The sequence below is a fragment of the Populus trichocarpa genome, chromosome 3 (genome assembly GCF_000002775.5).
Source record: "Populus trichocarpa isolate Nisqually-1 chromosome 3, P.trichocarpa_v4.1, whole genome shotgun sequence".
In the NCBI taxonomy this organism is placed as follows: domain Eukaryota; kingdom Viridiplantae; phylum Streptophyta; class Magnoliopsida; order Malpighiales; family Salicaceae; genus Populus; species Populus trichocarpa.
In genome coordinates, this window is record NC_037287.2 from 11,257,244 (window position 1) to 11,279,787 (window position 22,544).

Below are 22,544 nucleotides of genomic sequence, written 5' to 3' on the forward strand. Positions count from 1 at the left end.
ATGTCAAAGTTATATTTTTAACTAATGAGATGGATTTGACTAATCCTATGGTCAAAATAATAGTGAATCCACAGCTTTAGTACTCGTTCAAAATTGACGGCGAGATTGGTTTTATGGTAAAAAGCTAATCAAATCTTTTTGATAGCTAAAAGATGGTTGTGGATTACAGACGGATCTCATGTTAAAAAAGTAGAAATGTTAGAGAAGTTACGAAATTGTTTAAAAACAGAACAGTAATTTAATTTTCTAAAATAGTTAAGAGTAAGATAAAAAAAATTGAATTTCTGTTAAAATATAATATTTTTTCATTCAAAAAACTAAAATATATGTATTTAGTTTGGAGAAGACCTTTTTAATGTATTTGAAATTTTTATTTGAAATTGTTTTCACTAGTTTTTAAATGAAAAAATAAATATGTTGATGAACAATGCTATTCTTCTTTTGTTTGAAGCATTTTTTTCGAGATAAAATATTAAAATTATTTTCCTTTACATTTCCATATTCTATTATTGTCAAAGATTTGTTTTTTTATTATAAATTTAATATACAGTTTTTTCAGAGTTAATAAATAACTTTTTCATGATAAATTATAATTTGAATAAAATAATATAAATATTTTATAGTTAAACTATCACAAATACAAAAATAATAATAATAAGATGACTATTATAATATCATGATTTAGAAATTTTATAAAAAATAGTTATAAACTTGATGCATTTTAATAATTTTCTAGTTTCATTTTCCCTATATTATTTGCTACATCTACTTCAATATTTTTTTAACCAAACATTACTGTATTTAAACAATGAAATATAAATATGGTCATAGCCACAGTACAACCCCTAACCCAAACTGACCTTAAAGCTCCATGTATGATCACATCATCAATCATCAATCATCGTAAAACAACGACTTCAAATCATCGGTGACTTCACTTTTTCGTGATGGAACAGGCAAATGAAGTGTAAGAGATTCACATCACTTTTTTTGTGACGGAAAAGGAAGTGAAGTGTAAGAGATTCATATCTTGAAATCTCAACATTTGTTTTTTTCAACCAAGCATTAATTTAAAGAAATTTTTTTTAAATAACTATCTTAATCTAATAATTTATTATGTTAAGTAAGGTTTTAGAATATAATTTATATTATTCTTTAACATACCCCCTCAAATAAAAACCGGGATGGTGAGATTCGAACTCGTGACCGCTTCGTCATCAAGGCTCTGATACCATGTAAAAGAACCATCTTAACCCAATAACTTAAACTGTTAGGTGAGGTCCCATGATATAATTTATATTATTCTCTAACAATCTTAATCCGCAGCTTTGATACGTTTGAAATTATAAAATATAATTTATATTATTTTTTAATATTTATTAAAAAATCATTTTATAATATAAATTATATTTTAAAAACTCGTATAAAAACTTAAGCTATTATGTTTAAATATCAAGATATGATTTATATTATTCTCTAATATTATTAAAGAATTATCTTAACCTTTAAACTGTATCAATATATAATTTATATTATTCTCTAACACACCTTCTGAAGTGAAAACCTTTTGAGTTTGAAATTTGAACAGATTCACGCTATCTAGTGTTTAGTTTTTATCAAATAAACTAGGATGGTGAGATTTGAACTCGTAACTACTTAGTCATAAAACTTTTGATATCATATAAAAAAATCATTTCAACCTAAAAGTTAATATATAATTTATATTATATTTTTAAATAAAATAATTATATTTATGTAATTTAGTATAATATGAATTAAATCTCATCAAAATCATGACCCGAACAACTGTAAAGTGTCACCTGCACTGCTGGCAACCTCTCCATTGCTTGAGAATCAAGAGAAGAAGATACATTAAAGTTCAATTAAGGCATTCACCAAATTAACCTAATTCGCTGGTGATGGGACACATTCCAAACAATTCGTTGGTGACGTGTCCGTCATCTCATGCCATGTGGCAAAAAATGGATCCTATAGAAAATTATAAAAGATAAAATTGTAATTTGGTGCCTGATTCTTTATTATTTTTCTATTTGAGTATCTCGCATCGAAGTTTACTTATTTGAGATGAGATCGTGAAAGATAAAGTAGAGTTGGATATTGATGCGTTAGTTATCTCATGGCTCATGCTAAAATAATTTCAATAAGAAATTAAAGATTAAAAAATAAAAAATAAAAGGTTATAGGCAAGTGAAAATTAAAATTCCATTAAAAATAGTGCCGATTTAATTTTATTTTCAAGAGAGAGGTGTTTGAGATTTGAAAATTGAAAATTGAATTTTATCTTTCACTATTTTTGTATTTTATTTTTGGATCTTTACCTTTTCTTTTCTTGTTTTTTTGCTTTTCATTTTTTTGTTATTGGGCCTCGGTTTTTTTTCATGAATCATGAGATAACAGAGATATTAGGACCTAACATATGAAATAACAACATACAACCTAACATATGAAATTCAGTTAAGGTAAGTGCAAACTAACTCGGACACTCATGTTAATTAAAAAAAAAATAACAACATATATACAATAAGATAAACAAAAATAAAGGGATATATCTATAATAAGTAAAATTAAAGACAAGACATTTAAATAAAAAACAATAAAAGGTTAGGTATATAATGTTTTATTGAAGCCCATATTTTGCCACATGGTGAGGGATGCGAACACATTAACACTTGATGGATACATTTGATGGATTAAGAGGGTGTTTGGAAGTATAGGCAGCGGTTGCTTTTCATTTCAAAACATATTAAAATAATATATTTTTTTTAAATTATTTTTGACATTAGCATGTCAAAATAATCTGAAGACATCAAAAATATATTAATTTTAAAAAAATAAAAATAAATTTAAAATTTTAAAAATATTTTCTAACCGCAGTGTCAACACCAGGTAAATTAACAATGGAAGCTAAAATATAAAAAAGGTTAGCAACTCGAATAGATGTAATTAAAGGCAAGGCAATAAAAAAAATTAAAAGGTCGGGCACCAAACAGAGTCTTTTAAAGAAATCTGATAAATCAACTATGGATGGGGCAAAGAAAAACTAAGTTTAATTGCATGTAAATCCTGTTGCAGTATTTTGAGAGTCTTCTTCTTCCTATTCTTTTTTAAACTATTGCTACTGCGATTTTAATTTTCTACCTTTTTAATATATACATATTTTTAATAATTCTACATATAGGTTCTATCTCAGTAGACATTTAAGTTTTTGTTTCTTAATATCCAATTTATATATGGTTCTGATTTTTTCTTACATCGTGAGGTTTCTTTATAGAGGTTAACTAGTTATGTGCCATTGTGGATCAAATATTTTTATTTTTTATAGAAAAAATTATATATGTAAGATTTTTAAATGTATTTTTGTAGTCAGAAGAATTTAACAGATCAAAAAGTTTATGCATGCATGTAATCAAACAGACCGAGAACCATATGCACTAATAAATAAATAAAAAATTATTAATGACACCTAAAAATAAAATTTAAAAAACCAAGAGACAAATATAGATCAAGATATTTAATCTCGCAAGATAAGACATTTACCCGATCACTTTTGCTAATTTTTGTTCATTAAAATATTTTTTTATTTAATCAAATTATAATAGAAATAGAAGATCATATTAAATTTATTGAATAAAATAAAAAGAAAAAAATATATATAAGGCTACGCATATTAAAAATATCATTTGAAAATAAATATTTTTTATTTTCAAAAACATAGTTCATCCATACAAAAGATTAAAAAAAAATCATAAATAAATTAAAAAAACCTCTTCAAAAATTAAACGCATAATAAAAATATCATCATTATTTAAAAGAGGCCATCTAAATAAAATAAAAGAGAGAAGGGGTATTAATATAAATATAATAAGTTTTTTGTTTTTTCGTGGTGTTTTCAAGTAAAAACAATATGAAAATGAGTTTTTAGGGTCCAAAAGCTTGAACTTCAATTTTTCAGTCACCAAAGATGATCAAAAAACTTTTAAGCAAGCAACAACTCACCTGGTTATAAAAAAACCTCGGAGCGGACGATGCTTGAGAAAAAAAACCAAGCATGCCTAGGCTTTTTTATTAGAGGTTAGGTGTATGAGTCTAGCTTGTCAGGCCCATCAATACCTAGTCTATTTTTTGTTTTTTATTTGCATCTATTTTTTTATTTAAATATTCACTAATGCTTTGTCTCTCATTTCTTAAACTTTTTGTTGAATTTTATTTTTAAATAGTGATTGATTTCTTTATTTTTTTTAGTTTTATAATATTTTATAATATTTATTTTAATTTATCTTTCATTTTTTTACTCTTAAATTTTATATAAATTAGTTGTATTTATATGACATAACTATAAAAATAGAATTTTTATTTTAGTAGCAACAATAATTAGAATCTAAGATAAAATAAAAGAAAATCTACCTCCAATTTCTTGTAGTTTAATCATTTTTTCACTTTATTTTTATTCTTTTAAAAATTATAGTTTTAAATCCTAGAATTTACAGGCTTATAATACTTTACATCTTCACTTATCTGGGGAAAAAAAAATATCTTATTTTTCAAATTATAATTATTTTCCAATTAATAACTATTCATTTATATTAAATATTATAATTTTACCATCAAATAGGAAAACGAGGCACCTTCCTCATCATTTTCTCCTCCACGAAATCTCGCTACCCAAACCTAACAAATTCCCTTTATTGAAACACTAATTCTCTAGAGTCCAGACCATCCATTATCTTCTCTGCAATTTTTTCTAGCCAAGAAAATTAGTGTTTTTTCTAGCCAAGAAAAAACACTCTTTTTTTCCAGAGAAGGTCCACCTTGCAAATCAATCCCAGGACGCGTGGTTGGGTTATTGGTAAGATACCCATCAAAGCTGAACTGACATCCCTTCACCAACTACAAATCCATGACATGGAAAAGCAACACAGGAAAGATAATATCTGGGTTTACTATCCATAAATCAATCAATTGATATAGAATTATCAGGATCAATAGAATTTTATTTAATTATTAATTTTAGAGTCTTAAAAGATTAGTCCAAATATATATAAGTTAATTGGACAACCACAGTTGTTTGAAAACACGGTTGAAACCGTGTTTTTTCAAAATTCAAAAAATATATATTTTTTTATTAATTTTTTTTAATGTTTTTACATCTTTTTTTTATGTGCTGTGCTGATTTAAAAAATAATTTTTTAAAAATAAAAAATATAATTTTAAAATATTTTTAAATAAAAATTACTTTAAACCGTGATCAATATTACAATTTCAAACATGCTTTTTTTGGTCATGATTTGTCCACCTCATTGCTACTTCAATATTGATAAAACACTCACTTCATGTTCATCGTTTGCATTCCGGTGAAAAAAGGATTCCGTTTCGAGGCCGTGCTTGTTGCATCTCAATAGTAACTACTCATGGGCAGTCAACTTGAACAGTTTCAAGCAGCGAAATGAGATCTTAAGATCCTGCAATACTTTAAATTGCAGATTAACTTGGTTACCTTTTGGATCATCTATTCCAAGAGTAAAATACCCAAGTATGAATTTTTTTGGAAATTTCAAAAATTCATGATATGTTTTTTCTTCAAAATAAATATCGGACATTTGCTGGAAATTTATTGAGTCGAAGCCTAAGCTCTCCCTCTCTACCAAAACACCACTTAGATCCTTGGATCTCTGTACATGGTCATGATTTAGGTTAAACTATATTAGATTTTGATTTTTGTTAAATTGTGTTCGGGAAGAGAGATAAATTATGTACAAAGAGAGAAATTTTATTAAACTAATGTCATTTGTGGTTGTTACAAAACATCTTTAAATGCTCTTACATGATTTTGATTTAGGTTAAACTATATTCGATTTTAATTTTGGTTAAAAAGTATCCGAAAAGAGAGAAATTGTGTTAAAATAATATGTCATATGTGGTTTTTTATGTTATATTATTATATACGAGGATAGATTTATTTTTAATTCAAATTAAAATATTGCATTGATCTAAAATATTGCATTGTAATTTATAAAAGAATAAAGGCAAAGTTAAAAGATAACCGAATCATAGATTAATTAAGACAATTTTCCTTAAAATAAATGAAAACATATAAAATAAATATTTGTATGTGCATCAAAATTTTCCTTTAACTATAAAAATTAAGATTTTATTTTGGTATTTAATTAATATTAACATTTTTTTACTTTATCATTTTATATATATATATTTTTTAATTATTTTATAAAACATAAATAATATCTCTTATATTAGAAATTGAATTAAAACACGTATACGTTTCAAACAAAAAAAGAGTTTGAAAGTGTGACAATAATTATTTTTCAAAATATTTTTTCTCAGAAATACATTAAAATAATATATATATATATTTATTTATTTTTTATAAATTATTTTTAACATCAAAACAATATAAAAACATAAAAAAATTAATTTCAAATATGAAATTTAATTTTTTTTAAAATACAATTTCAAATATATTTCCATGATAAAGCTAGAATTAGCATAAAACAGTAATCGGAACGTTCCATGTTAGGAGGCATCTTACACATCTGAATAATAAATAGATATATACCCAAAATAAAAATGTTACATAAAATTGTGAGAAAATAAATAAACAAATAAATTAAAAGTAAAAGTAAATCCACAACAAAATTCACATGGTAGCTTTTACGTGCAGATAGCAAAAACGAGATTGAGAAGAGAAAGGGGCGTGGATATTTTCATTAGTTGACCTCTTGACTGATCACCATCTCTCACCAAACTCCCACGCCCGCCTGCCCGCCCTATTTCTATGATTCTTACTTGCTAATATATTATCTGTCTCGTCCTTCTTTCTCTATTTTAACGAAACTATCTCTTTATAAACAAAAATCCTCTCCCTTGAAAACTGATTATTGTCCCGATTATTGTCCCCTCTCTCTCTTCCTTTCTCTTCTGTAATTTGAGCTACGAAAAAAAATGGCTGAATCGGTGGAGTTACCAAGTCGGTTAGCGATCCTTCCGTTTAGAAACAAGGTTCTTTTACCTGGCGCCATAATTCGCATTCGCTGTACTTCTCCCAGCAGGTACTCATTTTCTTTTATTTGATTCTCTCTCTCTCTCTCTCTTTAATTTAGAATTACACTTATGGATTCAAGATTCTATATATTCGGAATTTTATAAATTATTCGATTTTTCTTCATGATGAATTGCGTGATTATTTATTTATATTTTTATAAATGGATTGTTTTCGATGAATTCTAGTGTGAAATTGGTAGAGCAAGAGCTTTGGCAGAGAGAAGAGAAGGGGTTGATTGGTATTTTGCCAGTCAGGGATGCTGCTGCTGCTTCCTCGTCGGAGACAGCATCTGTAGGCCCAACGTTATCCCAAGGCAAAACTCGTGATCCTTTTGGTTTTTTAATCTCTCTTTTTGGTAGCGTTTGACTTATTTTTTGTTATATATAAATTGAAGGGAAATATGATTTGTTTAGGTGTTGGTAGTGATTCCAGCGAGAGAAGCTCGAAAACTCAAGCCAGTACCTCGTCGGATAATGTCAAGCTTGATGGGAAACACCAACAGGAAGTTTTTCACTGGCATAATAGGTTTATACTTTAATTCCAAATTCAAGTTCATTGTTTTTGCTGTTTTTAAATTTTAAGTTGAAGTAAAAGTAGCGACAATGGTTGGTGAGTTCCTTTTAGGGGAGTGGCGGCTCGTGCTTTGCATCTTTCTAGAGGAGTGGAGAAACCTAGTGGGAGGGTGACGTACATAGTTGTTCTTGAAGGCTTGTGCAGATTCAACCTCAATGAACTTATTACGAGAGGGACTTATTATACTGCACGGATATCTCCACTTGAAATGACAAATGCTGGTATGTTTTGAATTAATTTCCATGCTTTCCGCATGCATTGATACTGAGTCATATAGCACTAATGTGTTCTATATTGTGTCGTTGATCAGTGTGCTGAATTATTTCCTCTCTCTTGATATTTTATTAGAGCTGGAGCAAGTGGACCAAGATCCTGATTTTATAGCACTGTCTCGCCAGTTCAAAGCAACTGCAATGGAGCTGATTTCTGTTCTTGAGCAGGTAATTTTTCTGTTGTGATATTTGGGGATTAAATTATGAAATGCAATGCACCCCCCTGTTGATATGTGAACCTTGTCATGGTAAGATATGATCGTTGGCAAATTAATCAGTAAATTGAATGTGTCTCGTTCAAGAGCGTTGATTCTTTTATTACTTGAAAAGATTTAGCTCCTTCATATTGTTTTTCATGTTTGTATTGTCATTCTGTCACTGATTGTTGTTTCATTTTCTGCTTTTAGAAACAAAAAACTGGTGGGAGGACAAAAGTCCTTCTGGAGACAGTTCCTGTTCACAAATTAGCAGATATATTTGTTGCTAGCTTCGAGATAAGTTTTGAAGAGCAGCTATCTATGCTGGATTCAGTTGATCTAAAAGTAAGACTGTCAAAAGCTACTGAGCTGGTTGATCGACATTTACAGGTAATCAGTTCATCCTCTGATAAACATCTAATGCTTTTACATGAAGTGTTCTTGATTATCCCTCCAGCCTTCAAAAAGTCATGTTTTAATGTTTATTTGTGACAGTCAATACGTGTGGCAGAGAAGATCACGCAAAAGGTTGAAGGACAATTGTCAAAATCACAGAAAGAGTTCCTTCTGCGTCAGCAGGTTAGCTTTTCTTCTTAGGGAGTACAATATGCAGGGTACAATATGCAGGTACTGTAGCATATTTGAAGCATCTACTATGGAAATGAGAGCCTTGTTTTCTGGTTTCAATCGTGCAATTTAAATGTTGTTAGATGTAAGCTATTGTAGATGCAAGCTATGTTTTAACCAATTAGCAGAGCTTCTTAGGAGGATTCATGCTACTATCAGTGATAAGCATTGTTTTTTCCTGTGGGGGATGGAGGTTCAGGAAATCTACAAGTCCTGTCATTTGGATTTAATTTGAAGTGTTTTTTTTTTAAATAAAGATAAAAGTGGAAGTTTAGTTGTTCTACTGTGTTAACTACACTATATTTTCATCTTTTAAGTTCATTATTCAATGTAGCATTTTATAGCTGTATTTGGAGAGAGTGTTATGATAATGTAGTTTTTACATTTGCAAGATTCCCCAAAGTTATTTTGTGATTGAAGGGGCCTGAAAGGCTCCTTAATGGAAGGGTCTCTTTTGGGTATTAAATTGACATCGACTGGTGTAGCTGATGTGGAACTTTTCATGTTAGTTCTGTATGTAATGGACCAATGGTTATAGACAAAGATGCGAAGTGCTATCAGGCTGTGTCTCATGCTTAATATTTAGAAGTGTGTGGCTGATTTCCTTGCTAAGATGGGTTCTCACCAGGCTGCTTTGGAGACTCAGTGGATGACCTATCCTCCTGGTCTGCATAATCGCCTCCTTGGTGACTTGGTTGGGGCTGTTTCTGTTAGGCCTTAGTTTGCTTCTTCTTTTCTGCTGTTTTTTTTTTTTTTTTTAAAAAAGTGTATGGCTGCAGCTATTCAGTAAATTATTTGCTTGTAGAACATTCTTTTTTAAATCTCAGCTAGATACTATAATTGTTATAATGTTTGAGCTAATCCATTTGATATATGTTCTAGATGAGGGCTATAAAAGAGGAGCTTGGTGACAACGATGATGATGAGGATGATGTAGCTGCCCTAGAAAGGAAGATGCAAAGTGCAGGAATGCCTTCAAATATCTGGAAGCATGCCCAAAGGGAGTTGAGGTATGTGTTTCTGGATCACAATCTTTTGATTGCTGGATTTAATGTGGCAATAAAAGTAGTTGATTCTTATCTAGCCAAGGATTTTACTAAAACCACATGTTGATGCAGTGTTAAAATATCATTACTTTGGAAAGTTTGTGTGGAGAAATGTTATCAATTTCATATGTAGATGACTCGTTTAGAAATCTCTAAAGTCCAAGACAACTTTTATGAAGACTTGATTGTGTTAGAAAACTTAAATGTCAACATGTACATCTGAGAAAACATCTACAGACATTCCAATACATTTAGTGTGGTAACGATTGTGCAAACCCTGACACCAAGCTATACTCTGAATCAATGTTTTTTGATGCTGGTTGGACTACCGAAGCTTTAGTGTTACCCATACATAGAGGCTAGGTGGATCATTCTTGCTGACCCATTGGTATTTCTAACATCTCAATGGAATATCATAGTGCTGAAAGAGGTCCTTATCCTAATTAGATTTATTTTCAATACGATACTTGCAATCATAAAATTTTGTGGTTCCTGTGTTTTACATGCATTTCCTCTGGAAAGATTTAGACTTCATTTGAATTAGAGTCTTTCCTGCTCAGAAGTGTTCTAATGCAAGACCTGGATTTTGTATTCTGGAGTCTTGAATTTTCTGTTCATCCTCTTCTATATTTACGCTTTTTTTTCTCTGTTTCAGGAGGCTTAAGAAGATGCAACCTCAGCAACCTGGATATAATAGTTCACGCGTTTACTTGGAGCTTCTTGCTGACCTGCCCTGGCAGACAGTGAGTGAAGAACATGAATTGGATCTAAAAGCTGCAAAAGAACGTCTTGATAATGACCACTACGGTCTAGTCAAAATCAAGCAACGTATTATTGAATATCTAGCTGTTCGCAAGGTTGACATATTTAAATGTTGTTTCCTTGAGTGCCTTTAAAATTTTAAATTTCAATTGAATTTTAGTCTTGATTTATTTGTTTCGACTGCAGCTTAAACCAGATGCAAGAGGTCCAGTTTTGTGCTTTGTTGGCCCACCAGGTGTTGGAAAGACATCTCTGGCTTCGTCTATTGCTGCTGCCTTGGGCAGAAAATTTGTTCGTATATCCCTTGGTGGCATTAAGGATGAGGCTGATATTAGAGGGCACAGGAGAACATACATCGGAAGCATGCCGGGGCGTCTTATAGATGGAATAAAGGTACAGCGTGTTTTGGTGGATTATATTTTTCCAATCTTTGCTGTCTCGTGTCAATATCTTTTTTGGTACACAAGCCTCCAGAATGTATTTTCATTAGGAAAATAATTTCCAAGTGGGGTAGCTGGAAGTTTTCTATTATGCTAGGGCATCAGATTTTTATGCCCCAGTAATTTCCATATAGCTGTCTCACACAAACTAGTTTTCATTAATCACTATCTATTTATGACTGAAATCTCACACATAAAAGATTTGCCTTAGTTCTAGAGGAGAAGGCCTAGTTGCTTTAATTCCAATCAAAAAGTTCTTTTTGATTGAAATAGTTCTCTCATCATACAACATATGGGCACCTTAAATTCTGTCACAAGGAATGCAAAAATCTGAAGTTCGTTCTTTTAGATTGGTGTGATTAGTGGGAGATTATTGTCCTTTCTTTAATGATTGATGACATGTAGAGGAAATGAAACACACTTTCCAACTGATCTTTAATTTTTACAAATAGATTTATCCGTAGAAGGAAAAAAAATCAGGGTTGCTTTGATCAGTAACGCAGCCATTGGCCCAGTTCATACTCCCTGATTTGTGCCAAGAATGTGATGCTGATGGATTTTGAATAGACAAATGATCTAAACTGAAGAAGGCTCAATTAATTTTCATGCTTAACCATGGAATTATGCATCTATTTATGTACAGTGTGTGTCCTGACTCCAGGAACTATGTGGATTTACTTAATTTGAGCTTTGCCCCCTCTCTTGCAGTTTTTCTTTAGAGTTATTTTTAGTTAGGATAATACAGCAAGTTGATAATTGTGACCTTCTGTATTCATGTTCCCGTTTTAGTGTTTTATCTCCTTCTGAACATGATCTCTCACATGAGGTAGCATAGAACTTGGGTGTAAATTAGATCATTCACTTGCTTACCATCCTGCAATTGATTTTTTTGTTGCTCAAGAGTTGAATTTTGAAGTTATGAGCCAAATTCCTCTTTGCAAACAAAGATCATGTGACCAAGTTAGTGAATGATTTTATGTTACTTTTCTGGTATTTTGGCTTTAGAGAGTGGGTGTTTGCAATCCTGTGATGCTGCTGGATGAGATTGACAAGACAGGTTCTGATGTGCGTGGGGATCCAGCTGCAGCTCTGCTGGAGGTTCTTGATCCTGAACAGAATAACACATTCAACGATCAGTATCCTTTTTTTGGCTGCAGGATGTCTTTCACTGAATCTTGGTTTTGTCTCACTGGGCATGCATTTGCATCCCTAAAGTTTAATTCCATATACATATGATATAAATCTAAAGTTTTCATCACTAATGTTAATGATGCAAATTCTATTTATTTTTCTTTTTATAGGACCAGGAGAAAATTTTAAGGCATGAAGTTCATTTGGAGGTGTTGAAATTTAGATCTGATTGATGCGATTAAATCTAAACTCTGAGTAGAATAACATCTCTCTAATGATAAGTATGTCAGAATGGTTCTACCTTAACTTAAGGTCTGTAGCTATCTGAATGTTCCATTTGACCTTTCAAAGGTGATTTTTGTGACAACTGCAAATAGGATGCAGCCTATTCCTCCACCGCTCTTAGACAGGATGGAAGTCATTGAGCTGCCTGGATACACACCTGAAGAAAAGCTTAGAATAGCAATGCAGTATTTGATTCCAAGAGTTTTGGATCAACACGGGCTGAGCTCTGAGTTCCTTCAAATTCCAGAGGTAGTGAATTTATTGCTTGACCGATGTTAATAATTTACAAGGATACCTTCTTAATTTATTGTTATCAATTTCATGCTCAAGGACATCTTTTTCCTTCACAATTGCAGAATAATGCTTGTTTGTGAGATGGAATTTATTATTTTCTTATTCTCACACAATTCAATAGTTAAGCATTTCATATTGGAGCGAACAATTTTTTATTTGAAGGTCATCTATGGAAGTACTCCTATTTTTCCTTCATTAATATTTATTGTTGAAAGTTGTCAACCAGTTACTTCATTAGTCATCAAATGCGTGGAATGATGTGGTTATTTATTATCTATCAAAGGATATCATCCAATCATTGCATTTCTATCTTTCTAAGTTCTATATCCACTTGTTGCATTTTATTTCGCTGAAGTAATTCGTCCAATAGTGATCTATGAATGCTGGGATGCTATGGTAATTGTGATAAGAATGAAGTATTTGAGTGATTAGAAGGAGAGGCGGACAAAAGTTTGAAGTGAAAAATACAGATTTATGTTAGAGAATAATATAAATCATATCCTGGAACCTCACCTAACAGCTTAAGCTATTGGGTTGAGATGGTTCTTTGACATGGTATCAGAGCTTTGATGACCAAGTGGTCACGAGTTCGAATCTCACCATCCCCATTTATTTGATAAAAAATTAAGTACAAGGTAATGTGGGCCTGTGCAAGTTTTAAGCCCAAAGGGCTTTCACTTGAGGGGGTGTGTTAGAGAATAATATAAATCATATCCTGGAACCTCATCTAACAGCTTAAGCTATTGGGTTGAGATGGTTCTTTGACAAGAATCATGACAACTCACTGAAAGTGGGATGGGATCCGTGCAGTTACTCCATCTTGTTTGGGATGGAGATGAGTTGAATTCAACATCACCATCTGGCTAACATAATACTTTTGAAATTGTATGGTCTCACATATGACCAACTGATAACTTCTTCCCAAACTAATGTGAATCCATGCCTTCAATATCTTCCCTCTTTAGAATTATGAAGAAAATGAGAAAAAGAAGAAGATAGGACTCGGTGAGAAATTTTCTGGACAAGATATTGCATATTCTGTAATAATCTGCACATAAGTTGTTAATGAATTTACATCCTGATAGCCTTTCCAACATATTGTAGGGTATGGTGAAACTTGTCATTCAGAGATACACAAGGGAGGCAGGTGTACGCAATTTGGAGAGGAACTTGGCTGCCTTGGCTCGTGCTGCAGCTGTGAGAGTTGCAGAGCAAGAACAAGCTGTCCCGTTGAGCAAAGATATGCATCAGCTTGCTTCACCATTGCTGGATAACAGACTCGCTGAGGGAGCTGATCTGGAAATGGAAGTTATACCAATGAATGAAAACAGTCATGAGATATCAAACACATTCAGCATCGCCTCACCTTTGGTTGTAGATGAGCCTATGCTGGAGAAAGTACTTGGGGTAATAATTCTTTTCATTGTTTCTTGATTTTCAACGGGATGATTTATGTTTGAATGCTTCTGATCTTTTATGCATTATTCAAGTTTATTTTAATGGGTTTGAGCTTTGTGATAACCATCTGCTTAGCAATTAGATCCAGTTGGTTTACTATTGTACATAAGGGTGTTAATCTTTTCTTGCTGGAACCTAACCGTGAAGATGTTCTTTACATTGATTATTCATGGGTTGCTCGCTTGGATGATCTTAAAAAATACATTGACATTTGGTTATGCTTTGGTGGTTCCTTTTTCCAAATTGAGAATGCTGAGTATTATTGTGGTTTGGGCATTTCAGTTACTTTGATAGAATTGGCATGTGCCAAAAGTCATGCATGACAGCTACACTGCTGGCATCATGTTGTTTGTTTTGTCATGCATTGAGGAAGTTCAGCTTGCTCAACCTTCCATTATGTGTCAGATTTTGAATTATAGCATGATCTCATATTTCCTTGCTGTTGCTATGCCTTCCCATGCATTGTGTGGTCTGAAGCTAAATTTTGTATTGACCAAATACAATGGTTTTCCCAATTACATAATGCAGGCGGTAAGGTCTGTTGTAATTTGACCACTTCTGAGGATCTTTTACTTTGATGCAGCCTCCACGTTTTGATGACAAAGAAGCTGCAGAGCGTGTTGCATCCCCAGGGATATCAGTTGGGCTTGTCTGGACTGCCTTTGGTGGAGAGGTTCAGTTTGTGGAGGCTACAGCAACGGCTGGAAAGGGTGAATTACATCTTACTGGACAACTTGGTGATGTAATTAAAGAATCAGCACAAATAGCACTGACATGGGTAATTCAAAATTTTCCCGATCATCAGTTCATTCTTTTTAGGATTATGAAATGAATAATCATCACTATTGATGAAGGCCGAGCTTTAAATTGCTTTTAAATCACCTATGAAATGCTTATTTGCCCTACATTCAAGGGTGTAGCATCTTTCTCTGTTTGAAATGCATGATTGGAAATAAAATCACGATAAAAATGAGATGTTATGCAGAAAAAAATCCTGTTTTCTATTAATGGAATTTTTTTTTCCTCGAGATACTTGTGTTATTGAGTCTTCTATGATGTAGGTACGAGCGAAGGCAACTGATCTTAAGTTGGCAGCTGCTAATGAAACCAATTTCCTTAAGGGTCGAGATGTTCATATACATTTCCCTGCTGGTGCGGTACCGAAGGATGGACCCTCAGCTGGTGTGACATTGGTAACAGCTCTGGTTTCACTGTTTAGTCAGAAAAGAGTAAGAGCAGATACAGCTATGACTGGGGAGATGACTTTGAGGGGCCTTGTACTTCCTGTTGGCGGTATCAAGGATAAGGTATAGTCTCTTGATTAGCTGGTCTTGTTATTTTTATCCATTAAAAAAGAGGATCCTAAATGTGGTGTGGCATGATAGAGCTGTTAGTTTAACCTCGAGCACTACCGTTTCTTTCTTTAATTTTTTTCCATATACCACAACAAACAACATTTGATGGCATCTTTTTTCCATTTAAAGCTTAATAAATGGAGTTCTCATGCCACGTGACTGGTTGCTCTTTTTGAATTATAATTAAGACCTTATATATACTTTTGTTGACATGTGAAACATCTTGACTTGTGTGCTTGTTGGAAACGTTAACATTTTTGCAGTTTTATGTGGTCGTATCTGTTCTTGCTGCAAATGCAAACACATTTGCTGTTATTGTGTTTTCATACATATCGTATTTGTGTTGGATTGTATTGTGACTTCTAATTTAGGTTTTAGTTTTATACTTGATCTTCTTCCTATAATTGGCAAATAATGGTCTGTTCCATTCAAATTATTAGGATCACCCAAAACTTATTCTGTGTTCATTGACAGCTACCTGGCTAAGCTGCTGGGAATGCTGATTGATAGTCTCATGCCAAATTCTATAACATTTCTTAAGAAATTCAAATCTTATTGTAAAATGGAGTGTGGTGACTGGAAAGTTTTGTAGTTGGCTGGGGATGTAACTGAAATCTTGTGCTTGTTATGTCATGTATGCATGTTTAATTTGATAGCTTTTAGCTCGCATATTATGGCATATTTGATTAATGGACACACGGTATCAGTAGTAAAAATTATGGACTATAATCATAGTTTGTGTGGAACACCATCTGCTTAGGCGCTCAGCATCTCTCATGTGTGGCATGCTTATATCAGAGGTGCGGTTTCTTAAATTGTTCTCTTGCAGATATTGGCAGCACACCGCTATGGCATCAAGAGAGTGATTCTGCCAGAGAGAAATTTGAAGGATTTGGTTGAAGTACCGGCAGCAGTGCTTGGCAGTCTTGAGGTAATGTTTCTGTTTGAAGCATATTGTTTGTCTGCTTTATCAGTCCATGTTGAACAGAGATTTACTGGTCTACTGTGGAACCGCAGTGTCCTTTCTTGTACTCTTTTAGGTTCATTTACCCCTCACTTTCCTGGCCATGTTAAAAGGAATTTAGATGGCAGATATATTCTTTTGCTTAAAATGATGGCTTGGCATTTGTGAATTCATTGGTAGCGTGGAAACAATTTTCTCTTGAATGTACTTTTTGAGATGAGCACAGGTCAATAGCCAGAATTTCCATATTCATCTAATTTGCACTTTGGGAAGAGTCTGATCATATGTTCGAGTGCTTATCTCTCACATTAAGAGATCTCATCTATTTAAGTTTTCCCACCGTAAGAAACTTAAGCATGGTGGTCGATGGTGGATATTTGTTGTGATGCTTGCCTCACCTGTATGCATCGAACTCTCATCTTGACAGATTTTACCAGCTAAGCAAATGGAAGACGTATTGGAGCAAGCATTTGAAGGTGGTTGTCCGTGGAGACAACACTCAAAATTATGACAACCCCCTAGGCATGTATCTAACCAATCCCTGGTGACGTGGTCGTCTGGCTTGTCCCACATCCAATTGCAGACAGAGTTCATATTTATTCCGCCGCCGCCATCGTAATCGGAGATCAAAAGGAGTGCTATAAGTCTTACTGGTCAGTGCTCTAAGAAGGAAAAAGGCAAGTTCAATTGCTGGGACCTTAACATTTGTAATCTTTGAGAAAAGTTTTCATGAATCCAGTCCTTTTTCCCCTTTCACGTGGCTGTATTCATTGCGGGTAAGCCACCGCTTTCCTATTATTTCCGCATCCTTCCATGTTTCTTCTGTCTGATTATAAAAATTGTGTACAAGTTATTTATATAATGGAGCTAGGCAACGCCAGACATTTAATTAAATGGAATGGTGATCGTAAGTTGTAAATTTGTTCGGAGGCTTGCCCAACAGGTTTAATAAAGTTTCTGATTATGTCAACTAGTGTCTGTTTGAGATTAAAATGGCGGTTCAAAGTACTTTTTGTTTAAAAATACATCAATATAATATATTTTTTTATTTTTTTAAAATTATTTTTGATATCAGCATATCAAAATAATCTAAAAACATTAAAAAAAAAATTAAAAAAAAAAATTTAAATTTTTTAAACATGGCAGGTTGGCCTGCGTTTTCTAATGGTGCGTGGACTATACGTGAACGAACCTCTACATCTATCTTCAATAACTAATAGCGTAAGGGTAGCTTGTGTTTGATAGACTTTGGAAAATATTCAGCTGAGATGCAGTGGAGTGGTAAAAGTTCTAAAATCCAGGGCTCGAGGCTTTGCTAGGGAAAAATCCAATAATACTTGGGTGATTATTGTATTGGGTAGTTCTATGTGGAGGATGCAAGACAGTCCTTGGTAACTTGCTTTCCGTTCTATCTATCAACGTATAACACAAGGTAGATCTGCTGCATGATTTGATCAAGCACTGAAAGGTTTCAACTAAAATTGTTTGTTTTGGAGGTGCAATCTCAGAAATCTGGGACTCTACACTGGACTTCCGTTGTGCTATAATATCACCGCATTATCAATCGAGGGTCTCAATGTTATCACCAACATCAGAAAAGAGAAGAAGCTCTGCTCAGTGCCTGCAACGTCATGCAAAATGAAGGAGAACACGAGAACTCTCGAACAAATCTTCTAATTATTTGTGTTATTTTCAATGCATACGCTTTTGTCATATGACCATTTACGATCAGGATTCATGCAAGACGCTAATGAATTCAAAACAGAGTCATTCAAATGGTCTGGCTATATAATCAACAGTCTCAATTCACTAGAGAGCAATTCCATTTGTGTTTTAAGAAACAGATTTATCAGTTGGAAGGAAACATCATCCTGAGCAGAGAGGTGTCTTGAAGGAAGGGAAAAAACATTGGACTTCTTGTTTATAAGGCTTTATTTAGATCTCTGGAAATCACAGCAAAAACATATCTTGGCAGAGCTTATCAGTTACAGAGACAAAGATCAAACAGACAGGGAAGAATTGTGAGAAAAACTGAAGACAGGACCACAATGACCATCAGCCTACCAATGCAGAGTTGAGAGCACTGTGAACATCAATACCAATCTGTGCCTCAGCTTTCTCCAACTCGGTTGTAGCTGAGCTGAGCTTCTGTGTGAAATCTGCTAGCCCCTTTTGAACCAAGTTCTGATCAATGTGGTCAATTGGAACAGCCTCAACAACGACTATATCAGCAACCGAGTTTGCATGGACAAAGACAAACCCACTGCTAAGGAAATATTTTTTCACATCATTTCCTTCATGGACTGATAAGACCCCAGGCTTCAGTTCCGCAATAGTAGGTACATGCCCTGGCAAAACACCCATTTGCCCAGTTGTTGCTGGTATAATGACCATGTCAACCTGCATCACATCAATAAGCACGATGATTACGAATGTATATGTATTGAAAAAAGGCCTGTACATGAGCTGCAAACGTTTGGGAATCCCTCCATTCCATATCTAGGGTACAGCATGCAGATTAACAATCCTCTTAACATGCTGATGCAAGCACACCAATGTACCATCTGATTGTTTTCCATACAACAGCCAAAATCAAATTGCTGGGAAGTACATCATGCTATAAGAAGGTTCAAACAAACACAGAAAATGGTTATGACTGGGTGTGAAAATGTAGAAGATCAACTTAAACACTCCACCAAGCACATCAAAGGGCTTTGGTTTATTTGGATTATAATTTTTTGACTGTAATCGCTCTCCTCTAACATAGAAGCATGATCAAATTTTTATTTCGTCTCCTGCGTTCTCTTCTTAAAGTGAATGGCTAACTTAATAGTAAGAACAACTTCAGTGGGTGAGAAATTAGAAAGCACATGCACAAAATTACAAGCAGTCACTGACTGAATCACAGGGAGTTCAGACACATACAAAAGCCTAAAGAGGTAAATGGCAGACGGGCATGACAAAAAACATAGACAACTGATCATGCACTGTCATGTATTAAACCACGCTTGACTAGGCATGTCGCCTTTTTATCCCCAATGCTACTGTTATTAACCTCATCATGAATTACTGGAGTCGACATTGGAGTGCATGTGGTAGAAAAGGGAACAACTTGTTTTAACTCTAAATGGTTCATTTCAAAGCTTGCATTCTATACCTGGAGAGACGAGATTCAGGGACAGAACAAAAATGCAATAGAAGAAGAAAAGGGAGTCGGACAAGGAGAAGAAATAAGAGGTTGGACTCACTGGGAAGTTTTAAGAGACGTTGGACACTGCCCCTGTTAGTACCAGAGGTACCAAATTCTGGTCAAGAACGAACCTCAAGATACTTTACTTGTCTCAATCAAGAATATCAGTAAACTAAATAACAGATTGATTGAATTGGGGCTACATGGACAGTGACTGCTCTATTAGCATAACCATGAAGATTTCAAATCAATGCCGCCCCAAACTAACCCAACATCATATGCAGTTTCACAATAAAAATAAACTCAAAGCTGGGTGAAGAAAAAGACATCCCAGTTTACTCATTGTCAGCAACGTATCTAGATCAAAAGATGATCCTAAAGCCAAATGTGAACAAAAACAAACAACTCTAATTTCATAAGCCTTTTAGATCATTAAAGTGAAAATTGAAGGTGCTGCAAGGCACATAAATGAAAAAAAAAACAGAATAAAAGTCAGAAAGGAATATAGCGACCAAGATACAAGATGGTACACAGAACCCCCCCCCCCCCCCCCCACTCAAACCTCTAAACTTACAACATCTAACCAAAGAAAGCAAGACATGGATTTCACGCTATAACTCTTCTAACATGCAAGCCAATGTGTGCATCAAAAAAAGAAGAAATTGAAGCCAAAATACCCGCCCGCAAACGAATACCATCCGGTACGCCAAACTTTAAACTAATTTACTTAACAAAAAAATCCGGTCTTAGTTAAGCTACAATATTTATACTGCTCAAATATCTGAGATCGATCGCATAATTAAAAAAAAATCCAATCAAATAATCCCCAAGGGAAACAACAACGGAAACAAATTTCAGCTCGATAAAAGAAAATCCCAAATAAAAATGATAAACAAAGTACTCAAATCAAATGCTATAATCTCCAAATCCAAAGAAAACCCATGTGGATTAATACACACAAAAAAGAGAGGCAAAACCCTACATAAGAAATTAAAAGGAAGAAAACAAACCTCCTTGGAGGTGAGCTCTGATGCATATGGAAGAACAAAATTGACAGTGATCTTAGAAGGAATAGTAGATGGAGTAGGAGGACGAGGCTTCATAAAAGCCGATGGAGTCTTTGGTGGATCAATGTTTGGTGCCACTTTTTTCCATGATTCAATAAATGCTGAGTCCTGGACGGGTGTGTCTGGCAAGTTCGTCGACATGGGTCGAGCCCCCATCACCCTAATCGGTTGTTGAGTGGTGGCGATGGATCGAGTCAGTAGGCGTGATGCTTGGCGTAACATGGTTGCTGCTGACGGCTGCTTTTGGAAGAAATAAAGGTCTGCCTGTGTCTCTGAGGAAGGAATTGCCGAATAGTAGAACTGCTAGCCTACTGCTGTAAGTTATTTTCCACCAGTGGATTTTATCTCACGTGCCTCGCGCGTGAATCTTATAGGGATTATTGTGCAGGTTCTAGGAGCCTAGAGACTGAAGAGGAATTGAATAAACACTTAAGGGCTTAAACATAATTTATTAATTTATCTTAAATTCTCGGTTATATAGTTTATTTTTTTAAAGAACTTGTCGATACCCAAGATAAACAAAAGGATATGCGATATTATTGTATTTTCTTGATAAAAGGATTTATAACATAATTGGAACTGGTATAAAGGCCGATATTTTTTACAAAACAACAATTAGAGATCAAGGACCAAGATGATCGAAATCTTGGGAATTGCTTAATGGGCTTAGAACGCTTCATGGGCTGAATGATCTAATGAATGATTTTCTTGTTTAAGGTTGACTATTATTTTTCCTATTTTTTAGACAAGAACCAGGGCCGAAGAATAGTATTTAAAGAACACGTTTTTTTTATAATTCTTCGGCGTGCAATTTATTTCATGTTTTTCAACTCTTTTGCAATTTAGCTTTCTTAATGAAACATATGTTTATTTATTTTTACTATTTTATTTACATGTTTTTATTTACTTTCTTAACCAAATAATGTTCTCTCTTAGTCTTGTTGGCAAGAAACTTTACTAGTTCGTGTAATAATAAATCGTGATGATTTATTGTGGGGAACTAGCAATAGTTTCTTGCCAACAAGTAAATTTGGCCAATAACTAATGCGAACTCTTCTAGTTTCATTAAGTTTGATTTGTTTTAACTGATCCAATGAACCCTAAAATTAACGAACATGCAAGTCTCCAATAATCTTGAAGTTTGTAAAACTTAAATTGGTGACAACTAGCTTTTAGTGGATTTTTTTCTCACTTCTTCTCTTTAAAATTATAGTCAACAAAACTCTTGGTTTTTTTTATTTTATTTTTATGAATCAATATAGCTTAGTACCATAGTAAACTATATTTTTTTTTTGGCTGAAGTAAAACTTAAAAGAACTGATGATCATTTGGACATAATTGTTTAAGATTTAATGAGAATATAGGCTTGTAATTTGTTTACCTTTAAGTCATACGATTTATATTTTTTTCTCACTTTTCATACGATTTATATTTTTTTCTCACTTTTCATACTTTCTTCTCTTTAAATTGAAATTTATTCTTGTAAATATCATGTTTTTTTCTCAACAAAACCAACTTATTATCTCATATACAGGCTAGGGCTTAAAAAATTTATTTCATCCTAAACCTATAATTTGTGGGAACTTTACTTTCTCTAGAGAGGCTAGTTATGCTTTTTTGTAAATTTGTGCTTAATAATTTATTTCAAAGATGAATTTATAAACCAATTTTTGCTGTTAACTTTTAATAGTTTCAAACAATAACTGAAAATATTGAGTATTGCTATTAACTTTTAATAGTTTCAAAAAATCCAAATGACCCACGGCGACCACACCAAAATTAATTATTTTGTAGTCATTTTGTAA

The 22,544-nt window shown here is 33.3% G+C and overlaps 2 protein-coding genes across 3 annotated transcripts; one reads left to right on the forward strand and one right to left on the reverse strand.

The window, feature by feature from the left end:
- The first annotated feature begins 6,740 nt into the window (after positions 1–6,740).
- Positions 6,741–17,452, forward strand: LOC7491888 (lon protease homolog 2, peroxisomal). Of its 2 annotated transcripts, XM_024598234.2 has the most exons (17): positions 6,741–7,085; positions 7,264–7,391; positions 7,492–7,603; positions 7,703–7,872; positions 8,000–8,091; positions 8,331–8,510; positions 8,616–8,699; positions 9,630–9,757; positions 10,449–10,650; positions 10,742–10,948; positions 12,001–12,131; positions 12,447–12,660; positions 13,810–14,112; positions 14,747–14,941; positions 15,225–15,470; positions 16,348–16,449; positions 16,910–17,452. In XM_024598234.2, the coding sequence occupies exons 1-17, from the start codon at positions 6,979–6,981 to the stop codon at positions 16,991–16,993; spliced, it is 2,685 nt and encodes an 894-aa protein (XP_024454002.1). In that variant the 5' UTR covers positions 6,741–6,978; the 3' UTR covers positions 16,994–17,452. The 2 variants fall into 2 exon arrangements, with proteins under 2 accessions (XP_024454002.1, XP_024454004.2); XM_024598236.2 differs by lacking the exon at positions 6,741–7,085 and having other exon boundaries at positions 7,473–7,603.
- An 819-nt stretch (positions 17,453–18,271) lies between these two features.
- On the reverse strand, positions 18,272–21,255 carry LOC18096916 (ATP synthase subunit delta', mitochondrial). Its single transcript, XM_024598237.2, has 2 exons — positions 20,683–21,255; positions 18,272–18,882 (listed from the first exon to the last, which is right to left on the reverse strand). The coding sequence occupies exons 1-2, from the start codon at positions 20,959–20,961 to the stop codon at positions 18,538–18,540; spliced, it is 624 nt and encodes a 207-aa protein (XP_024454005.1). The 5' UTR covers positions 20,962–21,255; the 3' UTR covers positions 18,272–18,537.
- Positions 21,256–22,544: the final 1,289 nt, after the last annotated feature.

Coding starts and splice junctions, on each gene's coding strand:
- LOC7491888 (XM_024598234.2), top strand. CDS start 6,979: ATGGCTGAATCGGTGGAGTTACCAAGTCGGTTAGCGATCCTTCCGTTT. Junction 7,392..7,491: donor AGGCCCAACGTTATCCCAAG/GCAAAACTCGTG, acceptor TGATTTGTTTAG/GTGTTGGTAGTGATTCCAGC. Junction 14,942..15,224: donor CACAAATAGCACTGACATGG/GTAATTCAAAAT, acceptor TCTATGATGTAG/GTACGAGCGAAGGCAACTGA.
- LOC18096916 (XM_024598237.2), bottom strand. CDS start 20,961: ATGTTACGCCAAGCATCACGCCTACTGACTCGATCCATCGCCACCACT. Junction 18,883..20,682: donor CAGAGCTCACCTCCAAGGAG/GTTTGTTTTCTT, acceptor GATGTGATGCAG/GTTGACATGGTCATTATACC.